General features: G+C 40.1%; 1 protein-coding gene across 1 annotated transcript in view; it reads left to right on the plus strand.

Annotated features, from left to right (window-relative positions):
* The first annotated feature begins 484 nt into the window (after window positions 1–484).
* Window positions 485–27,098, plus strand: part of ism2a (isthmin 2a) — a 49,821-nt gene continuing 23,207 nt past the window's right edge. The window contains exons 1-2 of the mRNA XM_049596298.1: window positions 485–1,049; window positions 21,399–21,647. Of these exons, the coding sequence (XP_049452255.1) occupies window positions 918–1,049; window positions 21,399–21,647 (381 nt within the window). The 5' untranslated portion in view covers window positions 485–917. The remainder of the gene's footprint in view (window positions 1,050–21,398; window positions 21,648–27,098) is intronic.

A 27,098-nucleotide genomic window follows, 5' to 3' on the forward strand; every position in this document is an offset into this window, starting at 1 on the left:
AACAAAATAATTTATATTTTCTGGCTAATATTTTCTGTGTGCAGAATATTCTAGGCAATATAGCTGGCCTAAATGTAATGCCATATATGCAAACAATGATTATAGCATAATTGTCATTAATCTAGTTGTTGCTGTCATCAATTAATAGACTGTAAAAAATATTATTATGTATATCAATGTAAATTTTCATGTGCTGCTTGCAAGTATTGTAGGTTTGTGTACAGAAAAAAAGAGTGAAATAAATTACAAAATGGTTGACAAATACAAAATCATTCAGACCCTCCAGTCTTATAACAGTAAAGAATACTGTGCTGGTTGAAATCCCTCAGTATGTCTCTCTGCTGTCCTGTGCCTAGTTTTGTCACTTTGCCTGATTAACCTATATGCTGTACAAGTAGTAGTAGTAATATACCCTCCCTCCGTTGCGTCATCCAGGGCAGAGGGGGGTTGCTCCTTTAAAGTCAATACTACAAGTTGGAGAGCAACCAGAGCGACCGATGACTGACTCGATGTCACCTCAGCATAGGAGGACCTCTAAACCTTGTGGACATGGTTTACTCACCGCTCGATGGGCTGGAAGTTGCAGCAGACTGCGGGAAGTGTTTCAGCTCGGCGTACTAACGGAAAACTTCAGTTCTTAACTGAGGTATTAAATAAATCGTATTGTTTGATCTTTGCATCCATGTGCATGAAATGAACACACCGATATTGGAAAGCGTAGCAGGGATTATTTCAATTAGGGGAGCGAGCGGCTCAAGACGGAGCGGCAGCGCAGAGGAAGCGCACGGAAAACGCGCACGTGTGGCGCTTTGATTCATATTGCCGTCTCTGCTCGCTGATATGGTTTGATCACTGCTCTTCAATCTGAGGATACAGGCTGGAGGATTCTGCATCTGATCAGCACAGTTAGGGTAAAGATGCAGCGGAGGGCAGTGTCGTGTCTGTGGCTGCTGAGCCTCACCGTGGTGTCGGTGTCAGTCCGCGGATTTCCCACGCACTTCAAGAGGACTTCAGCCAGAGACAGAAACGCCACAGCGTCTGTTACTGAGGTAAATATTTTACTATCCTGCATGCAATACATTTTTGAAAGACTGTCAGTTAAATTTATAAACTAACATTTTTAATGTTTGCCTTATTACTTACTTAATCTTGAAAATCACGAGAATATATAGGCACATATTAAGATTAGATATTGACAGATTGTGTTCCTAATATTTTCTGTCAATTAATCTTTGATGTTCAGTATATCACAACTCATCTTATGATTGAGCTTCATAAGTTAAATTTTTTTTAGTTTTTTTTTAAGTTTTTTCCTTGTTTTTGCACCCCCTCCACACCCAAGTCAATTATATGTAGACGTTTTCTTGGATTTTATTTTTTATCTAATACAACACTACAAAGGAGTGCAGACAAGACTGTGAACAGCTCCTTGTTTGGAGTGAGCAAGAGGGAATTCAAGTCCTCCCATTGTCCACTGTATCAGATTTCTCTATGATAGCAAATTAAAGATGAGAAAAATGGCATAGCATCTGTATTTATTTTATTCTTTGTGGAGATAACTGATAAACAATGTGTTGAACCTCTACCTTAAAGCATAACAGGATCATTCCATTTGTTGCTTTCTCAAGTATTTGACCATTATTTTGTATGAAAAACCTTTGTTTACTGTGGTAAGCAGGAGTGAAAGTACAAATAGGAATGTGTTTGAATGGCTTTTCCTGTTTGTATTTATAGAAATTCAAAGATATTCACAATATGCATAGTCCCATAGGGTGGTCAAGCATCAGCTGTTGCCATATGTACAGTGTAATCATTGAATAATCAAGAATACCATATTCTTACCTAATTAAAAAAAAATATGTTGTAGGGTTGTAGAAAATGACAGCATTCTGTTTTCAGCCCACAGCAGGTGCTCACTATTCACATGAACATCAAAGCTGCACTAATCATTATATACAACAGTGGGTTAAATTACAACCTTTTATGCGAGAGCTGTTGCTTGTAATCACAAACCCACAGAGAATTATCACCCAGCTCAGTTCCCGTCAGTGCTACAGGATGATGCAGCCTCTTCCTTGTAACTTTTGGCACACTGTCACTGCTCTCATCAACCTTGTTTCCTGCAGCCCAAGGCACAAGGCAACTGTTTTCAGTGATTAACTCAGTGTACAGTACCAAACAGCAGACAGACAAACCCAATTCTCAAATGTTGCAATTATATGTTTCTGCAAAGCACACAGATATTGTAACATTTGTATGTAATTATATAGCAGATATGTTGGAACTTAAGAGTGTCTGTACATTTGCAGCTGTGGTTCATGTGTGGTTGTGTTTAGGCACATAAACCACTTAGTTATGATTAGGAAAAGGTTATAGTGGGTCAATTATGGCTGGAAATGCAACAATGGCTTGCTAAAAAACAATTGATTTTGTTGTCCGTTCGCTTCAAACAGTAGTCTGCAGCTTGGCAGCTGGAAATGCCGCCAATGTCTCACTAAACAAGAGACCACCATGCAATTGGATCAGTCTAGTCAAAATACAGCAATCTGTGGCCCTTTTTACACAGAGGAGACACTGTAGGGCTTTGACATCCCTTCTTTATGCCTTCTTTGCATTTTCACATAGAACCAAACAACAGCGCCATCATGCTGCTCAGGTGTTTGATTTTACACAGCATGCCAGCATTGCAGACACAAAAGAGGCGTGACGGGTGTGACATAAGACAATATCGGCTTAAAGTTTGATACATAGCCTAAACATTGACAGGGATTTATAAACAATAAAAATGGCATCAACATGGCAATAAAAATCATATATTGTCTCTGTTATATGGCGACTGATCTCACCCTCTGCTCTGAGGGAAAGGAGCTCCCAAATCTCATTGTTTTCCTAATTTGCAGTCATTTTCAGCATCTGTTTCTCTTCTTTGAGTTAGCTGCTAACTGCTAACAGCTACTTTTTAAATCTCCTGCGGTGGGTAGTGCACATATATGTCATGACAATATCACACCTGTGTTGCCCATGATACTGTCCTGCTGGCAGTCACATTTATACAAATGTGATTTTAATGCTGTTACTACCTCTGATGCTAGTGTAAAGGCGAGACAACTCTGTCCTCCATTCCGCGATTGTGCCTGTTATACAGAACACTGAGGCAGCATAATGGCTTGAAACTCTTGCCTTGCAGAGGCAGTGTAAAAAGGGCTAACGTAAAACGAATATGGGCCAGGAGTTTCAAGTGGGGTGTCAATGGCTCCTTCCCTACTTCTGAACCACTTGCTCTGACCACACCCATCTTTTAATTTGACCTTTATTTTGATATTTTGTGTATGCATCTTACATGGTTGTGACACTATCGAATTGACAAAATCTGTTCACAGACAGACAGACAAACCTGGTGCAGCTGGTTTCACCTGGACCACATTTTATAATGATGTCATACATGCACACAGACTCACATTAAAACAATACCAGGGGCCTGTATCACGAAGCGAGATCAACCTTTCCTAGGTTACCCAGATCTATCCTGGGTTGACTAACCCTAACAATGGCAATCAGGATAATCGGTATCACGACGCTGGATGTCAACTCGGTAACTCAACCCAGGATTGCTTTATCAAGAGCCGTGAACGCGCACGCAGCGGACCAATCACAATCATGAGAGAGAAGCGCATCGTCACTGAGCGTCCTCACAGAGCGCCGTATGTGAGGGAAAACAAGTATTTCTCGTGAGGATCAGAGATTAATTCTACTAAAATATGAGGAGGAGAAAAGCAACATTACAGAAAAGGCCAACACCGTGGCAGCTGCAGGAGGAGGAAACATGCGTGGCAACGGGATGAATAATATTTAGCTTTAGTTTAGATTAGTTTATTTTCACATAATGTTAAAAACAGACAGTATAAAATTTACAAGATTAAAAAAAAGAAAAGTGCCAGAGAGGTTAGAAGCCACTAAAAGCTTATCAAAGAAATTCCCCTGTCAAAACATCAGTGAAATCACATAATAGAGAAGAAAAAAAAAACGGGTCAGGAAAGAAGAAATAGAGGAGGAGAGAGGGAAAAATCAAGACAAAACAAGGTAGCAAATAAAATGATGTGTAGGTTAAATTACTCATCACTGGTTCAAGTAGCTGCAGTACCTGTACCTGTACATCTGACACTGATCACACCCTTGAATCCCATGAAATCAATGCTGCACAGATGAACTGCGTGTATTACAATTATCGTCTAACATCATTGCGTCTGATCAATTGGTCTTCTTTGTCATAACGTTATATATGCTACAATAAAGCTTAAAGCTGACGCCACAATTACATCATATCAACACCAAATTGATAGTCTGAATAAAATCATCCTGATATTGAGCTGTGTTAGAATTTAACAGCTGCGCAAAAATATACCTAGTCTCCCTCTTTAAAAAACAAAAAGGAAAATCCCTCAAACACCATGAAGTGTAGACATGATAGGCTACTTTCCACATTTCCAGCAGCAAAGCTGTCAGTTAGGCCCATTATCTTTAACAGGGATCTTTTCCTCCAACAAAACAAAATGTTGGCACTAATTAATGGTGCTATTAAGTGTTCGCAAATGATCAGTTTCTTTCTTATGAAGGGGTGAGATGAAAGTTCGACTTCTTTCCACTCCTTTTTGAACAATCTTTTCATTGTCTGTTGTTGTTGCTTTCTTTTCTTTTTTAATGTTCAAAATAAACTTTCAAATCAAAATCAATCAAATGAATTAAACTTCCCGTCATGACTGGGCTGCATTTCTGTCAGCGGAGTCATTTTTTTTCCCAAACAGCTGACTGGCCAGTGGGTGGTGCTTTTTATAGGATCAGATTCAACACTGAACTTACCCTGCTCCGGAGCAGGATAGCCGTTCAGAGTACGTTACCATGGTGATCTACCCCGATAAGAACTGAACCGGCTTCGTGAGACCGAAAACCCAGGGTTAACCCTGAAGTTACCTCGCTAAGACATTAATCCTGCTTCGTGATACAGGCCCCATGTGTCATAACATGTGACTGATAACAACACCCAGTTTTATGGTTTGTTGGTCTCGAACAGTGATCTGCAGCTTGGCAGCCATCTCGCCATGGTGTCACGCCATCTACCATGAAATAGTCTAGTAGGAAGGGGGGGTCCCCATGGTCACGGTGGATTTCTAAATGAAACCTATATTTTTGGAATCGTGAAGGTCTGTAGATAATGAATTTTGATGTTCCCATCGCGAAAAAGGGTAGTCCTCGGAATTCCGGCAGAATTTCGAATTCCGTCAATCAGAATATATGGAAAAAATTAAAAATCAAATGTATCCACAACTTTTGAACCATATATTGTACAGATCTTTTTTGCATAAATTAAGCATGAGAAATCAATTAAAATTGTTATTTTAATGATTTAAAATGTATGTCTATGCGTAATTGGCTTTTCTTTGCAAAATTTAGCAGAAAAAATATGAAAAAAGCTATGACCTACAGGAAATCTTCCCAGTTTGTCGGTATTTGGTGAGAAACATCAGCTTTTTAATAGCTATAGAAAACTGCCCAGCACTCTAAGCTTTCATTTGATTGGTTACATGTTGCTGTAACTAAAAAAATTAAGTCTGGGAGATTGTTAGAGCTATGTATACTGCCAAATTTGTGATAGACAGGTCAAAATGAGGGATAACCATAACTCTTGAATCATACATCATACATATATAAATGAACCAACTTTTTATACGTAATTTTTTATTTTACAAATTGATTATCGTGTTCTCTTGATGACTGAAGTAGTTTTTATGTATTTAGTCCAAATAGTAGGGTGAATATGGGTAAATTGGGACACTTTCTGAAAATTTACCTTCAACATAATTTCTAGTTATGAACCAAATGTCTTAGCCCATCATATCATACCATTCTAAATAGCTTGTGATCTCTACTATACTATGTAGAAGAAAAAAACAAAGAAACATTAAACACAGGATGGATGACCCTTCACCAAAAACACACTGACCCACAACCAAAATTTCCAGGCGCTATTGGTAAAATGGGACACCATATATTGATGAACTGGGATACTTGCAACATCATTAATATCATCGCTGGTACTCTAAGTGTGCAACATAATAATGTAAAAGACATAAGTCTTAGCTTTCACCCACACAAAAATGAATGTTCTAGCTACTATAGTTTTTGTTTTAGATCAGTTTAAACAGGAGTATGCAAAAAGTGTGGGGTGGCAGGGCAAGAGCTTGCTAGCTAGCTAGCATAAGCGTCACGATTATTATTTTCATTACAAGCTACCTTAATTTGTGCAATTTAAGTAAATTTGTTGATATATCTAACTAGCTAGATAACATTTATGAGGGATGAATAAAAAGGAAACTTATTTCCACCGTTATATTGACTTGAATGGTTGTCCCAGTTTGCCAATAACACACTGTCCCACTTTAACAATACCATATTGTTAAAGTGGGACAGCAACAAAATGGCATTTTAAAAAAAGAGTAAGATTCACATGGATGTGATTTTTGAAAATTATGAATCACCATTACACCCCTTAACAAAATATATCACAATTACAAACTATCCACCAGTTTTCTTATTTCTAGAACACTGATATCTTTCACCTCAAAACGCTATGTCATTTTACTTACCATCTTGGTTCACTGTAGAGGGAGTTGAATATGGTGAGCCACGCCCCCAGAAGTGATGTCATCGACACAGAACCAATGTTTTTTAATCTCATACTTACCTATGATGAGCTCAATGATGATTTTTAGTAATATAAGTATACACGTGTAAAGATAAATATAATTAAGCTTAACTGTCCCAGTTTGCCCATTGTCCCACTTTAACCATATTCTATGGGCTGAAATATGTGCCACCAGAAACTGAATTTGAATCATTTATATTTGAATTTGAATTTCTAAACTTGAACAATTGCATTGAAAAACTGAAATTGAATCACATAATTTGAAATTGTACTGTTAATTTGAATCATTGCATTGAAAAACTGAATCTGAATAGTATAATTTGAAATTGAATTTATTTCTATATATTCACATTCAATTCTCACAATTCAAATTCAGTTCTCAAAATTCAATTTCAATTTACTGTGACAGACATCCGGGTAGTTTAAGAATGAAGGAAGAGCAATCGAGCGCAGATACACAGGACTCCTCTCGGCCAATCAACACCTACGTTTTTGAGCACGTAGGAAGAAGCGCTCGCCTTGATCCATAGACCACAGACAATAGGCTTGTTTGAGATGAACTGCGCCTCGACTGAAAAGTAGACGAGAGCAGGTGGCCGCAGCGGGGGGCGGTGAGAAAAAGCTGCGGTGAAGTCGGACAGTTTCCCGACAGTTTCCAGCAGCCTTCAGTCCGTACAGGAAGTCACAGACACACTAACATCCTGTCTGGAATGATGTCAATTCATTAAAAAAGTGATCAGACCCATATATCAATTTGTTTTCAGTCTCCAGTTGTTTTAATTATGATAGATTAATTTATTAAAATGCTTTACAGGTGATCTGTAGTTTATGTTCATGGTTTATCCTCCATTTAATATGAATTCTCCTGTAAATCAGCATCATATCAGTTTGACCTGTCCCCTCAACTACACAGGCTGAATAAACTGTGTTTGACTATAAGGTTCATATTTTCAGAGAAAAAAAAAAAACCCCAAGACAACAGCTTTCATTAAGGCTCAGTCAGATACAGCCAGGGCTTCACATCTGACGTTATTTTAAGAATCCTCACATCCCACTGACCACAAGTCTCTGTGTTGCTAAATACTTCAATAATTAAACTGTCCAATATTAATATAGTACAGTAGACACTGTATAGTTTATGATGAATGTATTCAGTCTCTGACAACTAAACTTCACCATCAGTCACACAACATGTTTTCTGTTCACAGAATAAACCTTCAGGTCAGACAAATACAATCTTAATCTCTAAAATTCATCAAAAATTAAAAGTTTATCTAAAACGCCATATTGTTGAGTCGACATCTAAACCAATCAGCTGTTAGATCAGGTGAGAGCCAGGAGGTGCAGTCGGTGGAGAGCAACTGCAGCGCCTGGCTCTAAAAACTGCGGCCGCCTCGCTCTCGCGGCTTTATCACCGTCCACTTTTGTAATACGTCAGAGCAAGTCGGGATGAAGTCGGACACAAAACTAACCGGCATGCATTGTGCGCCGATTGCCGGTGATCGAATCTGCGTGTATTGTTTTTCGGCACTATCTTGTTCTCTATAGCTGATGTAATATGAATTACTCCTGTGTGGGATCAATAAAGTTCTTATCTTAGCCAGATCAAATACATTGTTTTTGGTGCCTACCTGTTTCCCAAGTATATTAGTGTGTGTGTGAATGAATAAACGAGAGGCATTAACGTAAATTTCTTTGTAGAAAGGCACTTTATGAAATTAAGTCTGTGCAGGCCTGGCTCATCTCGAACGAACCTATATATACGTAGACGCCGCATCGAGTGGGTTTGCCCGCTGCTGCGATACGTCAACGTCGCCGCCATATTGGATGTGGCAAGGCTGCGCTGTAAACTAATACAAGTGAATGGACTTAATTCGAATGAACTTACGTTTGTCAGATTGCTTGAAAAACCACTCCAAATAAATATGAGTGTTTGTTAGATGTGTAAACACACAATAGTTTGTGAGACTGTTACTGTAGCTTTATCATCTTTACAAGGCTGTTGTATGTCAACTGTGATTTATAGCTTGTTGTGGAGCTCTGTCCCCATTTTAAAATGAATAATGCTGTTTCAGCTTATGGGCATTATGACATTTAACAAAGTACATCTGTCCATAAAAAGTACTTCCTGATGTTTGATCCAAAACATGCTAAATAAATAAACTTAGCTGACCAGCTTTAGAAAGCTAGAGCTAATCCAAGGCAAGAAGCATTATTTGGGCCTGTTTAGACGACAACGGTTTCTCTAAAAAGGAAAAGTCTGTCCTTTGTGTTTTAAAAAACTTCCGCGTTTAAATGACAACGTTATTGAAATGATCCCTGTTCACATGGAGCCGCAAAATCTACTTGAAACGCTGTAGTGTGCACGCCAGGCTAATGGGTGACAGTGTAAATTTGCAAAGCAACACCACGGCATGCGCCTGCGCTGAAGCGCCTTCCTCTACAACGTGGTGATTACAAACCAAAACAGAAAAGACACAATGGCGAGTTGCTACAGTAACAAATCTATACTTTGCTGGAGAAGCGTTGATAAATTCAACAGGGTGAGCAGCACAAACAGAGCTCAGCATTGTTGTTGTGATGGTCGACATTCTCGTGCATGCCTAGTGACTGGAACCGTAATGCGCATGTGCAAAAAGTCTCCGTTTTCAGAGGAGCTGCATATTGCAAGTTTACATGACAACGGAGACAGTGCCGTTTCCAAAAAATTGCACTCTGGAACCTGTTTTCGAAACGTTGCATTTTCAGGCACCCAAAATGCTGCTGTCATGTAAACAATAAGCCAAAACGCAACTAAAGTTTAGCGTTTTCAGTTGAAATCGTTGTCGTATAAACGAGACCTCAGTAGGTGTTGAGGGCACAACGTTTCACTGACTGACCAACAACTGATCTGAATTTGACAACGTTCACAGTACGAGTGAATGTGACCAAAATTAGATTTTTTTGCCCTCATGTGATTTTTTTCAGAGCAGTGTAGACACAGAAATCTGATTTTTTTTCCAAGCAGATTGGGGTAGTGTCATATGAGGTCCTATAGTTGATATATATCTGATCATTGGCCATGCAACTGCTGAACGGTCATATCGGATTTTATGGATGTTTTTCCCATACATCCATGTTTTTTTCTCATCATACATGCAGGCGCAGATCACTGCCCATTCACTGCTATACTGCTTCCAACTGCTAGATGTTTTCTGACTGGGACAGTTTGCCTATGCCATGACAGCATTGTTTTCGAGGTACCGACAGAGATAGTGGAATGCAGCCTTAGGTTTGGAAGACCTGTTCTTCTGTGAAACCATCCATGTCATGCCCCCATCACTCCTGACTCCTCTCACACCTCTCTCTCCACAGAACTACGAGCAATAGCTGCTGCAAAGCCCATTTGTATGACACCCAGATATCCCATAAACAAACACCTGTTTCTCTGACAATAAGCTACACACTCTCCCAAACAGAAGCACATGGCTAATTATTATGCACAGTGACATCATCGGACCTTCCTACTATGGCAATCATTCAGGAGATAAATATTTGCATCGTTATGTCACCCATTTTTTTGGGAACGTGAAGTTTTTTGTTGTTGTTCCAATGCCAGCGTTATTGGTTGCATGTGAGGCGTTGCAGGGCAGAGATCCATTCATGCTGTTGTCAGATATGGGTCACTTCAAACATGAATGTGAACTGTCTAGGCAGAAAGATTGTATCTGAGGAAGAAATGATATTGAGCATTGAGCCCTGTAATATAAATGTAGCTTTTAGCTCCTGATTTCTGTTTGGGAAAAATAACAATTCACTTCTGTACAGAAGTTACAGTCACAGAGTTTGCTTTGAGAAAATGTGACATCACTTCCTGTGTATACTCATCGTCTGTCTGTGAGTGAGGTGGAAGGGCTATTAGGTCTTCCTCAGACGCATTTTCTGAGATTAATTTCACAGTATTTTGCCTTGATGAATTACTTATGGCAGAGTGACTTTTCGTGCATGCATTAACAGCAGCTAAGGGTCCATACTGGCATTCTGCATTGTGTGATCAGTTGCCTCCATGGGCACACTCCGTATGCTGTGACGTATACTGCTACTACTTTTCAGCAACAGAGGACCTGAGCTGTATTGGAGCTAAAACACATTTTGCATTTCCACTTGAATTAGTGATGTGAAGTGTTCATACTGCAGCTGCAGCTTGCATATAGTCTTCAGGTAAAGTAACCTTCACATTTTACATGCTCAGACAGAGACTCTCAGTTAGCTCTTATGAATGGACAAATGGCTGGCTAGGTTTTTAGACTCTTGGCAGAGAGGATGGCTTGACACAGTTGGTGAAGAGGTGAAAGAGTGTCTGTGAGTTGCCTGTTTAATCTGAAAATCAACCGTGAACTCCACTAATAGAGTTGTAAGATAACAGCTGTTGACTGTATTGCCTGACTCACTGCTTGCTCTTTATTTATGGTAACTTTGTTCCAACTGCTTTGTCAAAGCAACAAAATGCAACTTTTGACATAAAAACCCTGTGTGTATATTCCTGCTTTTGCCTGATCATGTCTTTTAAGATTTATTTTGAATTACATATAGGCTATAGTATTTATGCAACAAGCAACTTGTGACTGTGCAAATAATGATTGTCCTCCATATGCAGCAAGAGAAAAGTAAAATGAAAAAAAAAAAAAAACTAAACCATAGACATCTCAGATATGGGTCATTTGTGAGGGCATTGTTCAGGTGGACTCGTTGATCATTTTTGTTGTGGTGTGGTCGGTCATATGGCCGTGGCTAACAATTAGTTAAACTGTAAGTTGAGGCAGTCGGAGAAGTGCAGTCACTTCATGGTGAACATTTGGGTTGCTCTTTGCCCTGGACAAACAAAGGTTAACCAAGGCAAGACAGCATTGACAAAGTAATGGCACCTTCTATTCTGCTGGAGTTACATATAGCTGAATGATGAGAACTTCAGTGAATTGTGTGTTTTTGTGAATAATCTGCACAAACTGATAAAGTAGTGATATACTTATACTGATGGTGTTAAAAAGTCCTGTATTGTGCAGCAAAGTATCATTACATCCCTACAATATAACACTACTAAGTGATGGGAGAATACTGCTGGAAGTTGGATTTTGAATTTGTTTTCCAGTCCAGAAAAGCATCAGTGACCCGCCATCATTATTTCACCACAACACTGCAAAGTGGCTCTAAATATTGAGTTTGTCTGTTTTTCTCAGGACCCTCTGCAGTCTACTCAGTGGTTAGATTGAAGGGGTTTGAACTGTGATTGGCAGTCCATAGCATGATTGGCTGATATTCCCTGATTCAGTTCCAGTAGTGCTAACCCTAAATTAACCTTTTATTTCTATTGTGAAGTTTGAAGAACTGTTAAAGCAACATCTGTTAATTCCAGCTTGTTATAGATATTTTTGTGCACCTGACAGTGAAACAGGAACCTGCTCCCAAATGAATCTGCACACATTTTAATGCTAAGCTTCCAGCTTAGTTAACCAGTGACTGATGATTTATTTTGTTCTTATTCAACTGGTACTCAGAAGGATCTTTGTCTCTTTCTGGCCTTGGATCTGGTGGAACCATTATACAGCATTTTGTTTTCTATATACAAAACAAACCATTGATAAAAAATAAGATCTACTTGTTAAGAGGACCATCTACAACCTAAAAGCATCAAAGACCATTAAAAAATATTGAGTAGTCCTCTCAGTCATTTGACTGGACCCAATCAAGCTTTGTTGCAGCAGATTACAAACTGTTGATGCCAGTGTATATGTGCATAGATCTTTTCCTGGCTCCACTGTTCTCTGGTCATATGGCTCCACTCTCTCTCTTCCCTCAGTTTGGCCTGTGTGTTTTTATTATAGCAAGCGGCTGGGTTCATGTTGCTCACAGGGAGCCTTGACTCCCGACTTAGTCCAGGGTTGCAATATGAACTTAGTGTTTTATACACAAACAGCCACTTTTCTTATCCAAACTCTGGAAGAGGAATGTGAACAGGGAGATATTGAGTGTGCTTTGCAGGGGGGGGGGCAACCATTAAACAATCACAGGGGACATGAAGGTGCTACTGCTTCAGTAATAATCCTGGATGGACAGTCATCTCTATCCACTCCCTCCCAAGAGGCATGCTGAAGCTGATGCCACATTTTGCGGAGGGCGTCAAATTCTTGAGCCAGTTCGAGTTTAAGTTGTGCGCTTTATTGTGGAATAGGTTGTGTGGGATGGACTGCTCTCAAATGTCATGCACACTAGATGAGGTAAAGATGAAACTGTATATTATAATCTATGTATCAGAATGCATGCTTTATGTGAAGATCGTGTGTTAGCGCTGGATTCCTTGCCTCTGTGGGTTTTTAATGGAGGAACATAAGCTAGTGCTTTCACTGCCCAAAACTGTACTCAGCAAAAGAGCTCATACACACACTCTACATACATGCAACGTGCATATTATACATTCTATATGCATGAACATAAACTCCTTAAAATAGTAATCTGATACGTGGAAACTTTTAACCTTGAGATTTTCCTGACATTGATGAGGTGCTATCAACCATATCATTTCTGAAGAGAAGAGGCACCACTCTGTTGGTCTTGTTGAACTGTAGGAGCACACCATACAGTTATGATCACTGATTGGTGTTACAGTGATGTTATTTTCCCTTACAAATGATCTGAGCTGTGTACAAACACCCACATCCAGGGAGTAAATTACCAAGACAGCACACACAGAACTAGAAAAGAGCAGTACAGTGCTGATCTCTGCCACGCGGCCAACTGATCGAGGCTACTCAAGGCAATTCCTGTAATTCCAGCAGATGAGCCTCAGCGCGTTTCACAAGCGTCCCAGAAGCTAATAAAAATAAGCGCCTCATCTATTTGTGACAGAGCTGCGGCACATTGCACAGAGAAGATTGAGTTTTCCTCCTGCTAACAGGCACTGTATGTGAAATATAGATCCAGTGTCATTGTGAGGATGAATGTAATTTTTATGATTAAAACATAGCCATAAATCTATGATGCATATTGTTCATAACTGGACTTCTAACAGTGTTATGTTTGTCTGTAGGCTACAGAACAGCAAAGTAGGAAATAACAATAAACACAATTACAATAGACCGAAAATCAAGACAAAAAACACATAGCCTGCTAATTCACCGATAGAAGCATAAATATCGAGGAATAATGACCAAGTCAGCAAATGGTAGGCAAAATGCACCACATCTGAGACGCTCTCAGTGTGGTATGATGCTGTGTATCGGATGGAACACAACCAGGTTGCAGGTAGACTGCAGTGCAGCTTCATCAAGTGGAATTGTCACTTGTGGCTCCCTTAGAGCAAACATGGTGGCAAAGATTACAAAACCATAGACTGCAGATAAAGGTGGACGATGATGCTTCTCCATTTACATCGCTGTACAGAAGTGAAGCTAAAAAATCCTGGATATGGCTGCTGCCATCTTGCTCTGGTGATGTCATTTGGAGCCAGAGTCTGCACAGCAGCGGTCTCCACAGTATCACGTTTTCAGCGCATACACCTGTCCAACCAATTGTGAAACGTGCCAATGAATGCGAGCCCACCGATTGGCTCACACAATTGTCAATCATGTTGTAAAACCCCCATTTTATAGCATCAAATAACTAATTAAACCACACGTATCAGAAAAACAAACACTTGAATAAACAGCTGCATGATAAAAACTACCAGAAATGACAGAAACCATCTTTGAGAAAAATGTATACCTGGGGTACTTGGAGTTTTCTGTTTGACCCATTTTCCATCAAGTAAACATGGAGGTGGCAGACTTCATGACCTATACTGCAGCCAGCCACCAGGGGGCGATCGAAATGTTTTGGCTTCACTTTCGGGGAACTGTCATGTCTACCACTTTTATACAGTCTATGAACAAAACCAAATGACTTATTGATTCTGTATTGTGCCTGTCTTAAGTGGATTATAAGGTATCGGGTATGGAATTGATCTGTACATGCTCTGTTTCAAAATAAGACCAACCTTTTCTGAGTAGATGGTAAGGCATGTTTTTAGCCAAGCTGATAACTTGTAGCCCCTAGCAGCCGTTTAAGAGGATTAAGGAGTCAGCAGTCATTGATGGTATAAAACAGTAAATAAAACATTTTTTCAACAATTGCTGGAGATGGAGACAAATACTGTTAATTAGCTACAGCTGATATAGCTGCCACTGTTAATCATGTAATTTTAAATGTTCATAGCAGTGGTCAGCGCTTGCTAAATGTAAGAAGTCAGCTACCTTAATTTTGTCTACAAATACTTGTTAATAAACAACAGTCTATAGCCATGCTAGCAACTCTGTGAGGCTGTACATGGGCACTGCAGTGCTTTGAACTAGATATTAGCATTAACATGCTAACAACGACAGTGCTAACATGCTGATGTTTAGCAGGTCATATTTTCCACAGTCACCATCTTAGTTTGGCACGTTAACATGCTAACAGCAGTAAAGGCAAAGCTCAGCTGAAGCTGAAGGAAAGTCAGGAGATCGCCAAAGTCATTAGGATTCATCCTCTGGACATCTGGTGTTTGAACCAGATGTGTCACTCTGTCAAGAAGATGCTGAGATATTTCTTGGGGTAAGTTTCAACAAGCTGGTGGGCACTAGATGAAAAGTCAGGGGATCACCAAAGTCATGATTAGTTATCCTTTGGCTACCATGGATTTTTTATGACAATCCATTCAGTTGCTGTTGAGACATTTCACAATGTTGAGATATTTCAGTCTGGACCAAAGTGGCCAACTGACTGAAATTTCCTTCTCTAGAACTACGCTGCAGGTATGGCTAAAAATTGAGGAGGGATGAAAGATCAGATCAGAAATTTAGCCTCAGAGTAACAAATCTGGGTATTCTGTCAAATGGGAACCAGTTCAGAAATGGAACAGACAATCGAAATCCATCCCTAAGTGTGAGTCAAAAAACCTTCCCAAGCCATACTGTCCAAAAGGATAAAATTGCTTTGCATGGTCTCTTTGAATGACTAAATAAATGTTTCCATACAAAGCGTAACTCTTCAGTTTTCTCAGGGAGAGGTCAGGGAGAGGGGAAATATGCCACACACACACTCACATATCGTCATCTACACAAGAGAAGTTAAATGTGCTGGCAAACATGCTGATATCCAGCTTGATGTTTTACTCCTTGGATTTCACATCAAATCAATCATGGCGTTTAAAGGTCTGGCCAAGAATACTGTGAACTGGCAGAGTTATTAACTCCCAGGCAGATGGATGGGAAAATGCCCTCTTCCTGTACTCAGTATCACCAAATGTGTTCATTTAATTGAATCATGGCTGTCCCACCCAGCATTCCACTCTTAACTCTTTAATTGGGTCTATATATTCCTTTTTATATTTTTCCCACGTCCTTATTCCCTCTACTAGCCTATTTTTTCTGTCTAGAGCCCCTCTCTCACTGGACAAAAAAACCCAACACAAAACAAAAACACTAACATCTGGGTTTTGTCCGCAGTGGGAAAGGTTACAGTTGGCATTCATTGCTGGGACAAATGACTGCAAGTAGTAGCGGGTATTTATCGGCTCCAGCGATGATCGGCTGTGACACCTGAGTTAACACACTAATTTTCACCCCCTTTACAGTGCAATGTGATTACATGCTGCCACAGAATCCGTCTGTCTCCACCCAAGCAGAACTTGAACATTGTTCCAAATTCGGCACTTAAATGAAAGACTGAATTTGTAACTTGAATTACTAACCATTATAACATTTTCACTTATCTACTGACCTGTTTACTAACCTTGTTTTCCGGCACTTTTGTGACATCAAACGTGACACACCAGTGAAAAAAAAAAAACATACAGAAAGGCTTAATCATCAATTACCGAGTTACTGGCAGTTCTGAAGTCTGGATTTGGGTTTACTGCTCACTGCCATCTTGTCGGTACTGAAGCCAGAAGATACCACAGCGTATTTGTACCAGGCTGTTAACTGCATGGTTGGTGGTTCGATCTCTGACTGACACTTGAGCAAGACACTGAACCTCCAATTGCTTCCAGTGGTAAGGCATGTGTCTCTGTCAGTGTCAGAGTTGTGTGTTTGTGAGAGTGAATGTGAAGCACATTGTAGAGTACTTTGGGGAAAAAGCACTGTACAAATGCAGTTCATGTGGCATGTCTTTTAAATAACGATTTATGGCCCAGCAGAGCATAGTCATAGTATTAAATTGCATGGAAAGGCACATAGATTCCTCTATTTTGGAGCCTTTCCTCAAAGGTGTGTAGATGTATCAGCTGTCAAATGGTTTGTTTTAGCAAATTTGAAGTCCAAGTCCTCTGATTTGCACGTTGAAATGAATGAATTTTACTCTAAATGTTATCATGCCTGTGTGACTGCCTGAGAAGCTGAAGTGGGACAAGCAAGCAGCAAACAAAAACACCTGTGTAAATAATTATTGACTTTAAATATTGACAAAGGGAAGCAGGGACTAGCAGGGATTTCTGTAGTGTCAGCACCTAGTGGCCTTAATTATTACTCTATATTAATTAATTAATTCATTCATCTTCTAACCGCTTCATCCTCTTGAGGGTCGCGGGGGGGCTGGAGCCTATCCCAGCTGACATCGGGCGAGAGGCAGGGTACACCCTGGACAGGTCGCCAGACTATCACAGAGAGACAAACAACCATTCACGCTAACATTCACACCTATGGACAATTTAGAGTTATCAATTAACGTAGTCCCCAATCTGCATGTCTTTGGACTGTGGGAGGAAGCCGGAGTGCCCGGAGAGAACCCACGCTGACACGGGGAGAACATGCAAACTCCGCACAGAAGGGCTCCCACACCCGGGATTGAACCGGCAACCCTCTTGCTGTGAGGCGACAGTGCTAACCACCACACCACCGTGCTGCCCCTCTGTATTAATTTTATATTATATTTATATTAATTTTATCTGTGATACTTCACTCTAAAAATAACAGTTTTGTTTACATTATAGCCTGACAGAGGTCAATGCTGAAACTGAAATATTTGGGAGTAGAAAAATTGAATAATTTATCGGACATAGTCATTTTTAGCTGCAACCGGCAGCTCTGTAGCTCTCTCCGTTGGTTGGTTGGTTGGTTAATTGGTTGGTCCACAAAAAATTTCTCCACCCTTTGGCAGCCACAGTTTTTGCCCTGGGAGGCTGAAATTTGGAATGGAGGTCAAGTGTGTGTGTGTGTGTGTGTGTGTGTGTGTAAAACCTCTAGTTTACATAGACACGTGGACATTCAACAACAAACTAGCCAGAATGTCAATTACAACCTATCCAGTATAAAGATAAGTTGCCACAGATGGATTGAGAGGACTGCTGGTCATATTAAACACTTAGGGATCTAGTTTCGCAGACCGGGTGAGGCGGAGGCACAGCGCACCTGCGCTTCGCCAACTGGATGTGGCCAGGCGGATTTTGCAAGTTTGGCACACCGTGCGCCTGGCACAGCTACTCCTCTTTCCCACCTCCGTCCCTCCTACCTGCGGAAGTCGGAAAGAGGGAAGAGAGAAGGCGTGGAGTGGGTTTTACATACATCACACCAATCAAATGAGCCCCTCTCCTCGCCCTTAAATGCGCCACACGAAGGCGTAATGAGAGTTTACTCAAGTCGCGGTGGCAGAAGAGAGCAGCAGCGTCAGACGGCCAAACTTCTCCCAGGAGGAAACTAATGTTTTGGTCCGGGAGGTCCAAGCTCGCAGTGTCCGAATATACGGAACTGTGAGCAGACCTCCACGGGCTGATGATGCAAAGGTAGCCTGGGAGGAGGTCACCACAACTGTAAATCAATGTTGCATTTCTCTCTCTCTTTCCTTCTCACAGTCTCACTCTGTTTCTTTTCTTTTGACTTTTCTAAGATGACAGATGCTGAATATATACTCCCTATCTGATGCTGTGGCTGTTTGTGGTTGGCTGAGAGGGATGTGAACTCATTAGTTTGCAGCTGTGTTAATCAAATCAGGTTGGGTTTCCATTACGCGTGCCAAACGTGCCAAACGGTGCCAATCCCCTTTGATCTGACATCAGATGTGACGGGACAGTTGATATAGAGATACATTTATGTGCTGATTGCAGATAGTTGCATTGAATAGTGGTTTTGTGGCTATTTATTGCATCGTTAATATGCCTGATATTCTGGAAACCTGCCTGTGAGGTTTTGGTGACGTGTGCGCACTGTCCGCCGGTCAGCCAAACTTTGGCTTACACCGGCTACGCTCCCCCTGCACTGACAGTAGACCTGGTTTTAGCTGGCGAGCTTTTAGCGCACCTTCAGCGAAGCCTTTTGGCACGAAACTGTCACTGCGCCAAGCTGGATCTGTCGACACCTCCACCTGCTGCGCCGCCACACCCATCTCAGCGCACCTCGGTCTGCCAAACTACCAAACTGAGTGCGCCTTGGGTTGCGCTGCTGAAAACTAGCTCTGTGCGGGGTTCGCCACCCTGCGCTGCGCCGGTAAACTAGAGCCCTTAGGCTTGTCTTACCTCACTGAAGGCTGCTAATAGCTAAAACTGCTGACAGAAACTAAGCCAGAGACAAGCATAAATCATTTTGTAAGTTAGCTTGTCACTAAAATGAGGGATTAGCTGGTGTCTGTCTAACTGTGCACTGCAGCAAACAACATTACTACTGCTTCATTTGTTTTATATTTCTCAGCTTCATATTAGTATCAGGATAGTAAATTTAGTCAGTGGAAAAAGACAGAGCTTGATTGTCATTGGATATAAACAGCTAACTTGATGTTTTGTGTCAGTTTATGTGGCTAAAATTAGCTTAGCTGGCTAACAGTATAGTTTTCCCAGGCTGCTCACAGGAGAAATATTTTCTCCCTTCCATTCATGTTTGGTTACAAAATGATGTAAATGCAACTTTAAAACATCAAATCTGTATTTCTACCATTCAAACTATTAGCTGTTAACAGGGACGTTTAGAGCTATTTACTGGGAGAGGTGGCAGGTCAAAATGGCGGAGCTGTGGCAATATGCTTTGATGTCTCTGTGAGGTGTTCAGAGGCAAATGGAAATTCTGGTGTCAAGCACAATAAGCTTTAAAAATCATACTAAATGTGATTATTTATAGGCACAGCCTAGTGTGTATTATTCGACTTATTTTTACTGATATTTCGAGTATTTAACAATGGTGGCTGGCAAATGCTATATTCTGTGCTACATCAAAATGTATCGTATAATGAGATATTGTGTTCATACATTACAGTTTTTTTCCCCAAATCGTGTGTGTATGTGTGTGTGTGTGAAGATATGTGTTTGTGTTCATGCCAGTTGTCTACAAGGGGGCTGACAAGCTGAAATACAGATAATCCAACCTAGGCTTGAGATCATTTGGAAACAGTGTCACCATCACATAATTTATCTAACAGAGAGCACTGACAAGTTGATTATTCAGCTTCAATATCTCCAGCTCGGTTTGTATCTTGGATATAATAAAAACAAGCAAACAATCTACAGGATTTGTATAAGGATTGTCTCTGTTATGCATTTGTGTAACTCTTCCTTTAAGCACGTAACCAGTGTTGGACTCTACTCAGAAATGTAATTTATTACTCATTACTCCTTTTCAAAGTAATATCATGACTTTTCCTATTACTCCCTGCCAACTGTAATATGTTTCACTTCTCGTCATATTACTTTTCTACTGTATTCTACTAGTTGTGATCCAAAATCTACATTCACAAAAGTGCTGGCTTTGTTGGAGGTGGTAGAGTGAAATGGAGGTTAGAGCGTCTATCAGCTGGCGTTTGAAAATCCTCTGTCATGCACTGGACTAATCCGGTGACAGCAATCTCTGCGAATGGTCCAATCTGCAAACACCACCTGCCTTGCAACAACCACATGCGCATACTCTGAGGGGAGGAGACAAACATCTGACAGATCACTGCAAACCAATACAAACACGTACAAAAATAATGACCTGGGGCATAACATTACTTGGAATAACTATGCTTACATTATATTTTCTCCTGACAAAATCAAAGTAATGGGGATATTTCCAGCTGTGTAATGTAAGCATATCCATCTTCTGAAGTATCTTGCCGCTTTTGTAACGTGCATGTGCAGCACAATGAATACCAAAATGAATCAGCTGGTGTGATTTTTTTCAATGTATTTTAAGTCAGTAGTGGGGTGATGACAAAAGCTCAAGGTTTTGGGATAACAGTACTATTATTGCTGAAACTGTATTAGTAATTAGTTACACAACTCATTGCAGGAAAAAGTAATAGTATTACTGTAACTCATTACTGGTAATGCATTACTGCCCAGCATTGCACTTAACTTTACCACTCTAGTCATTAAGTGTCTGCAACTCACAGTGCGAGACTGGGTCCGCTTGATTATTATCAGAGCGTACGCTGGAGTCGCATCAGCTGATCGGAGTTAATTGGTGACTCATGAAGTGGATATAGTGCCGGGGTAGCAGACTAATCCTGTGGACCCATCATTACAATACTGGAAACAAGAGAGCTACCATGATGTTGCTAGATTAAGAAAGTGGTGGGGTTATGTCCCCCGTGTCCCCAGATTGCTGGTGGACCAAACAACACAAGGAAATGCTCATGAAGACGCACGTGGTCAAAAACTTAAGAACACTTAAGTCCTTTCACCTGATATTTTACTCAGTTGTTTCTATGCTAGACAGCATAATCACTGTCTTTCCCCCCCTCTCAGGTGATAGCAGAGACGAGTCCTGGCGACGATCGTCAGACCCTCCAGGAGCTTCAGCAGGAGAACCTTCTGCAGACTCTGCCATCTGGTCCATCTCTCCCCAAGTCCAGACAACGCTGGTCCCAGCACCATCACCAGGGTGTCCTCCCCCCACCTGAACCTGAGGAAGACCCTGAGCTTTTCATCCTGGACCTGAGGAACTTCCCAGAGCTGGCTAATGCAGACATGGGCTCACAGAATCCCAACATCCAGGTAGGGGATATCCAAGTGGCAAGAAGTCAAAATATTTTGTACTAATTGTATCATCAGAAGTAGTATTAGGTCACTTTTCTCATAGCATTAAGGGTTCATATCATCACTGAAGTGCAGGTGTTCCAGATTAAGTGATCTTCCTTCACTTTCTTCTCAGTATTTGCTCTCAGCACCATGTATCTCCCTCTGGCTCCATACATCCCATCTCTGTGTACAGCTGGTTTGAGTCAGGACAGCGTCTTAAGTTACCATATGCAGGACCTTTAACAGTGGGGCGCTCCAGCTTGTCCATGAACCTCAGACATCTACACAGGGTTTGGAGAAATAAAAGAAAAAAAGTAAAAGGGGGAAAAAGTGAAAATATAAAACATATGAGAGCGGAATATAAATGGTCAAAAGGTCATTTTTAAGTGCAACTGTAAAGCCAAACCCTGGTGGAGTTGGCTTTATAAAAAAAAATGTTAAGACTTGTGGAGTTGATTTAAAGAGAAATGATGATGTTACTCTGGAATTCACTGCCTGGTCAACAGAGTGAGAGATGCATGACATCCTGAATTTAGTAGAGACAGAACAAAGCCTATTTTGCGCCATGTCAAGTACAATACATGTACAAGTAAATTACTAAAAGACAGTCAATGCTGTACCTTATTATTCCATGTTTCTTTCAGATTATAATTTAATACAACATTGTATGATGTATGCACTGTTTACACAAGTGCACAAAACTAAAAGAAATAATAATAAATTAACAACACAGTTATACAAAATAATAATATGGTAAAGTACTGAGTGTATCTTTAAACTAAAAATAAGGTTATATACAATCAAGAACAAGAAGTACAGAAGAAGTTATTAGCGTGAGTGAGTTTGGTGAATAATTCTAAGTCTGATGATGCTTTAAATTTAATCTTTAAAGATTTTAGGCACAATGAAAAAAGAAAAAAAGTTGTCATGAATTGTCATGACTTGGGATTAACCATAGATTGTGTAAGATAATGCCCCTAGATAACATGACATCACCCTGTGGTTTGTGGACTGCCTTTTTGAAGCTTCTAGTTCAGCATTTTGGCTGTCTCCATTTTGGATTTTTGGAGCCACAGGTGAACATATTTGAACAAGAGGGTGGAGCTAACCCTAACGATAGGTGCTGGCTTGGTTAGCACAGTGCATTTACAGCTATGGTGTGAATGCTAATGCTAATTGTCACTATCAAAAATGGCTTAAAACCATTCAAACCAAAGTAATTACTGAAAAAAAACTGAATATCCAACTCCTTAGGGGGTCTGAACAAGACTTTTTAAACAAAGAGTTATAATCAACTTTCATAAACTGATAAACTAAACTGAAACACATTTACTCTGTATCTGGGGTTACACCAACCAACACTGTCGCCATGATAGCGATCCATAAATGAACAGTACCCACCTGTCCCTCAAGGTGGCCCTGGCCCTTAATTATGCTTCCCCCCCAGTGCAATTACCTATAGAGACCAAACCCAGGCTGTAAATATGTTTATTGCTGCTGTGAAGTTGGGCAATTTAAGATGGGGGTCAGTGGGGATTGAGTCACTCTTGGAGCCAGCCTCAAGTGGCCATTCAGAGAACTACAGTTTTTGTGACTTCACATACAGAAACACTACACAGCTCCACAAGTAGTGATGTACACTGTTAACCCCAATATATTTTAATGTGGATTACACAAACCGAGCTGATTCTGCATACATTATGACATCATCCATGCAATCATCTTTGGAGATTTCACTTTTCTAATAGATTTGAGCTTGCTCCTTCTTTGAGTTGTGGCTATAACATTAAAGTAACTTTTAAGAACCTGTAATAAAGGACAAGCAAGTTAAGCTGTCGGTAGGTTTTGCTGACACAACAAATAAAATGACACCTATCACTTTGAGTACCTGCTGCTCATTCTTTCATTACAGAAAGGGTTGGTCTAATTTTCAAAATATTATTCACAAAGTCAAACTGCAACTTATTTTGACTTTGATTTTTGTGCTTAAACCTTTACTATCAACAGAACCATTTTTGACTAAAATTTAAAAAAAAAATTGTCTGGATCCGCAAAACATATTGAGTAAAATCATGATAACAGACTATTGCGTCAAAAATAGCCTATTAACATTACTGAATGAGCATTCATTAATATGTTTTAGCACAAGGGGGCTATTCAGCAGTGGGCTATTTATTAACATTTGGTAAAAGTTGGTGGTTAAAGCAAATAATCTGTCCACCCATTATGTATGTCTCTATTTTCCTCCAACACTGTTTTTGGATTTGGAGTCCATAGCTAGCCTCACTAGGGAGATTCAAGACTAGCCACCACTCATTTAGACAGGACCTCAGCAACATTGAGAGGTAAAGGTGCCTAGCAGTAGACATAGTTGACAAAATGTTCAGAACCGTTTTTTTTTTAAATCTGTGTATAGCTTCACATTTTTACAATTTTTAGGCCTACAATAATAATAAATAAAAATTAAAATTTATATATTAAAAATATTAAAAAAATTTTTTTAAGCCCTATTGATTTCCATATGATTTTTTAAAGCCACTGGCGAGGGACTAAAGAGCCACACATGGCTCCAGAGCCACAGGTTGCCTTCCCCTGGCTTAAACTATGCATAATGCCAATTTCTAAGCATAAAATCGTGCTTGAAATGTGCATACATTTAGAACCACTTTTGACCAGGTGTACCAACAAACTCCTCTTGGCACACCAAAACAGTCACTATCAATATGATAAAACCATCAATAACCTTAAAGTACAGGTACACAAACCCCAACCTCTGATAACCATGTAGATTGTAAACTTATCATTCCTGGAGCCTAACCCCTAACTGTGTACGAGCACATGGATAGAACACTTATAATGTTCATTTCATAATGTTTTGTGTGTGCATGTTTGATAAATTCCAATTTTCCTGTTCGTGAAGAAAGTCCCTACACACACACATTTAGAAGTGGTTTGACACATGCTTCGATAAATGAGGCCACTGGTTTCCTTAATGTGGGTAAGGAATCAATAAAAAACACTTGTTAACACAGCTAGAATTATGCTGGAGAAACCAGGCAACATCGCAGCAGGGAGGCACAAGAGGAAAGACTGTTACAGTATATAGCCCTGTGCCCAAAACAGCCAAATCAAGGCCAACTAAAACTGAAAGTGTAACTAAAAAAAGTACATTTGTAAAATCCAGACACATGGTTCAGATCAGTCCAGTGTGGTGCAGCTGGCATATTCTAACCAAATGAGCAGCAAGTTGTAAATGGATTGGGCTTTATCCAGCCAGTAACAATTCATTTAAATATGCCTGGAAAGGGCCCACTGTTGGGGATTGTTGTTGATACCATGACCTGTATGATGCTTACATTGCTACTGCTGTACACAGCCATGGAGAGTATTATTAGCTCCAAATTGTATGTATTTTTGTATGGCACACAAGGACACACAGTCCAGACTCACTTTATTCATATACTGTTACCTTGATGAATACAGAATAAGAGACATGTTTACCTTTATCCTCTCCGTTCTCTGATAGTCAGCATCATGTTCTTCAGCTGCTGCTTTGTCTTTATAAACTGTTGCTGTTGGAAACATCAGCTACCTGGGTTTTGTTGAGACCTGTGCATGTATGTGTGTTTATGTACACGTCCATGTGTGAGAGAGTAACAGAGATAATCAAAACTCGCTATCAGTTCATCTTTCCATCCCGCTATATTCTTCATGTGTCTCAGTCCCTTCCCCCACCGCACAATAACCCTCTTTCATAAAAGGCGACTACACTTTTAATCTCATCTTCAAATAAACAGACTTCTCCTGAAGCGGTGACATCACTCCCCTCATCCTGTCTGAGAGCTTGTACCAACCTGTAAACATGCTGTACCAGTGATGGGCAGGTTACACTGAAGGGGTAATAAGTTACTTTTTAGATATTACTTCTTTAAAGTCATATACAAACCCAGTTCTAAAAAGGTTGGGACGCTTTGTTAAATTTGAACAAAAACAGAATGCAATGATTTGCAAATCTTTTTTTTTTTTTTTTTTAACCTATATTTAGTTGAATACAGTATAAAGATAAGATATTTAATGTTCATACTGATAAACTTTATTGTTTTTTTGTAAATATACTAATTCTGTATTTGATTCTGCAATATGACTCAGAAAAGTTGGGACAGCTGCAACAAAAGACTGGGAAAGATGTGGAATGCTCAAAAAACACCTGTTTGGAACATTCCACAGGTTAATTGGTTACAGATGTTAGTGTCATTAATAGGTATGACAGGATAAACTCAAAAGACTCAGTTATTCACAAGCAAGGGTGGTCGCTTTGTGAAAATGTGTGGGCAAACAGTCCAGCAGTTTGAGAATGACGTTTCTCAACATACAAATGCAAAGAATTTAGAGATTTTACCATCTACAATATTTAGTATCATTAAAATCAGGTAAGGTAAATGTGAAGGGGAAGGCTAGAAAAAAATGCTGAATGGCTATGACCTTTGACCCCTTAGGCTGCACAACATTTAAATGAATTTGACTGAATTACGGATATTACCACCTGGGCTTAGGAACACTTAAGAAACTATTGTCAGTGAACACAGTTCGTAACTGTATCTACAAATACAAGATAAGACTCTACCATACCATGTGAAAGCTAAATATCAACACCATCCAGAAACAAAGACGACACCTCTGGGCCTGAGCTCATCTGAGATGGACTGATACAAAGTGGCAAAGTGTGCTGCGGTCTGACGAGCCCATGTTTCAGATTGTTTTTAGAAATCATGGATGTCATGTCCTCCAGGCTAAAGAGGAAAAGGACCATCCAGACTGTTATCAGCTCAAAGTTCAAAGCCAGCATCTGTGGTATTATGGAGGTGTGTAGTGCCCATCGCATCATGGGTAAGTTGCCCATCTCTGGAGGCACCATGAATGCTGAAAGGTACATACAGGTTTTGGAGCAACATATGCTGCCATCCAGATGACGTCTATTTCAAGGATGTCCCTGCTTATTCTAGCAAAACAATGAAACACATCCTGCATGCGTCAACAGTGTGGCTTTGTAGGAAAAGAGAGCACAGGTACTAGACTGACCTGCCTGCAGCCCAGACCTGTCTCCTATTGAAAATGTGTGGCCCATTGTGAAGCACAAAACTGAGGTTGTATATCAAGCAAGAATGGAAAAAGGTTTCACTTTCAGACTTCAACGAGTGTCCTCAGTCTCCAAATGCTACTGAGTGTTGTTCAAACAAAAAGGTTATGTAACACAGTGGTAAACATGCCCCCTTCCCACCTTTTTTGAAAACATGTTGGAGCCATCAAATTTGGAATGAGTGGAGATTTGCAAAAAAACAATAAGCTTAATCAGTTTGAACATCAAATTTCTTATCTTTTATCTTCTGTTATTGTGTTTTTTATTTACATTTAACACAGTGTCCCAAC

The sequence above is a fragment of the Epinephelus fuscoguttatus genome, linkage group LG14 (genome assembly GCF_011397635.1).
Source record: "Epinephelus fuscoguttatus linkage group LG14, E.fuscoguttatus.final_Chr_v1".
Lineage (NCBI taxonomy): Eukaryota > Metazoa > Chordata > Actinopteri > Perciformes > Serranidae > Epinephelus > Epinephelus fuscoguttatus.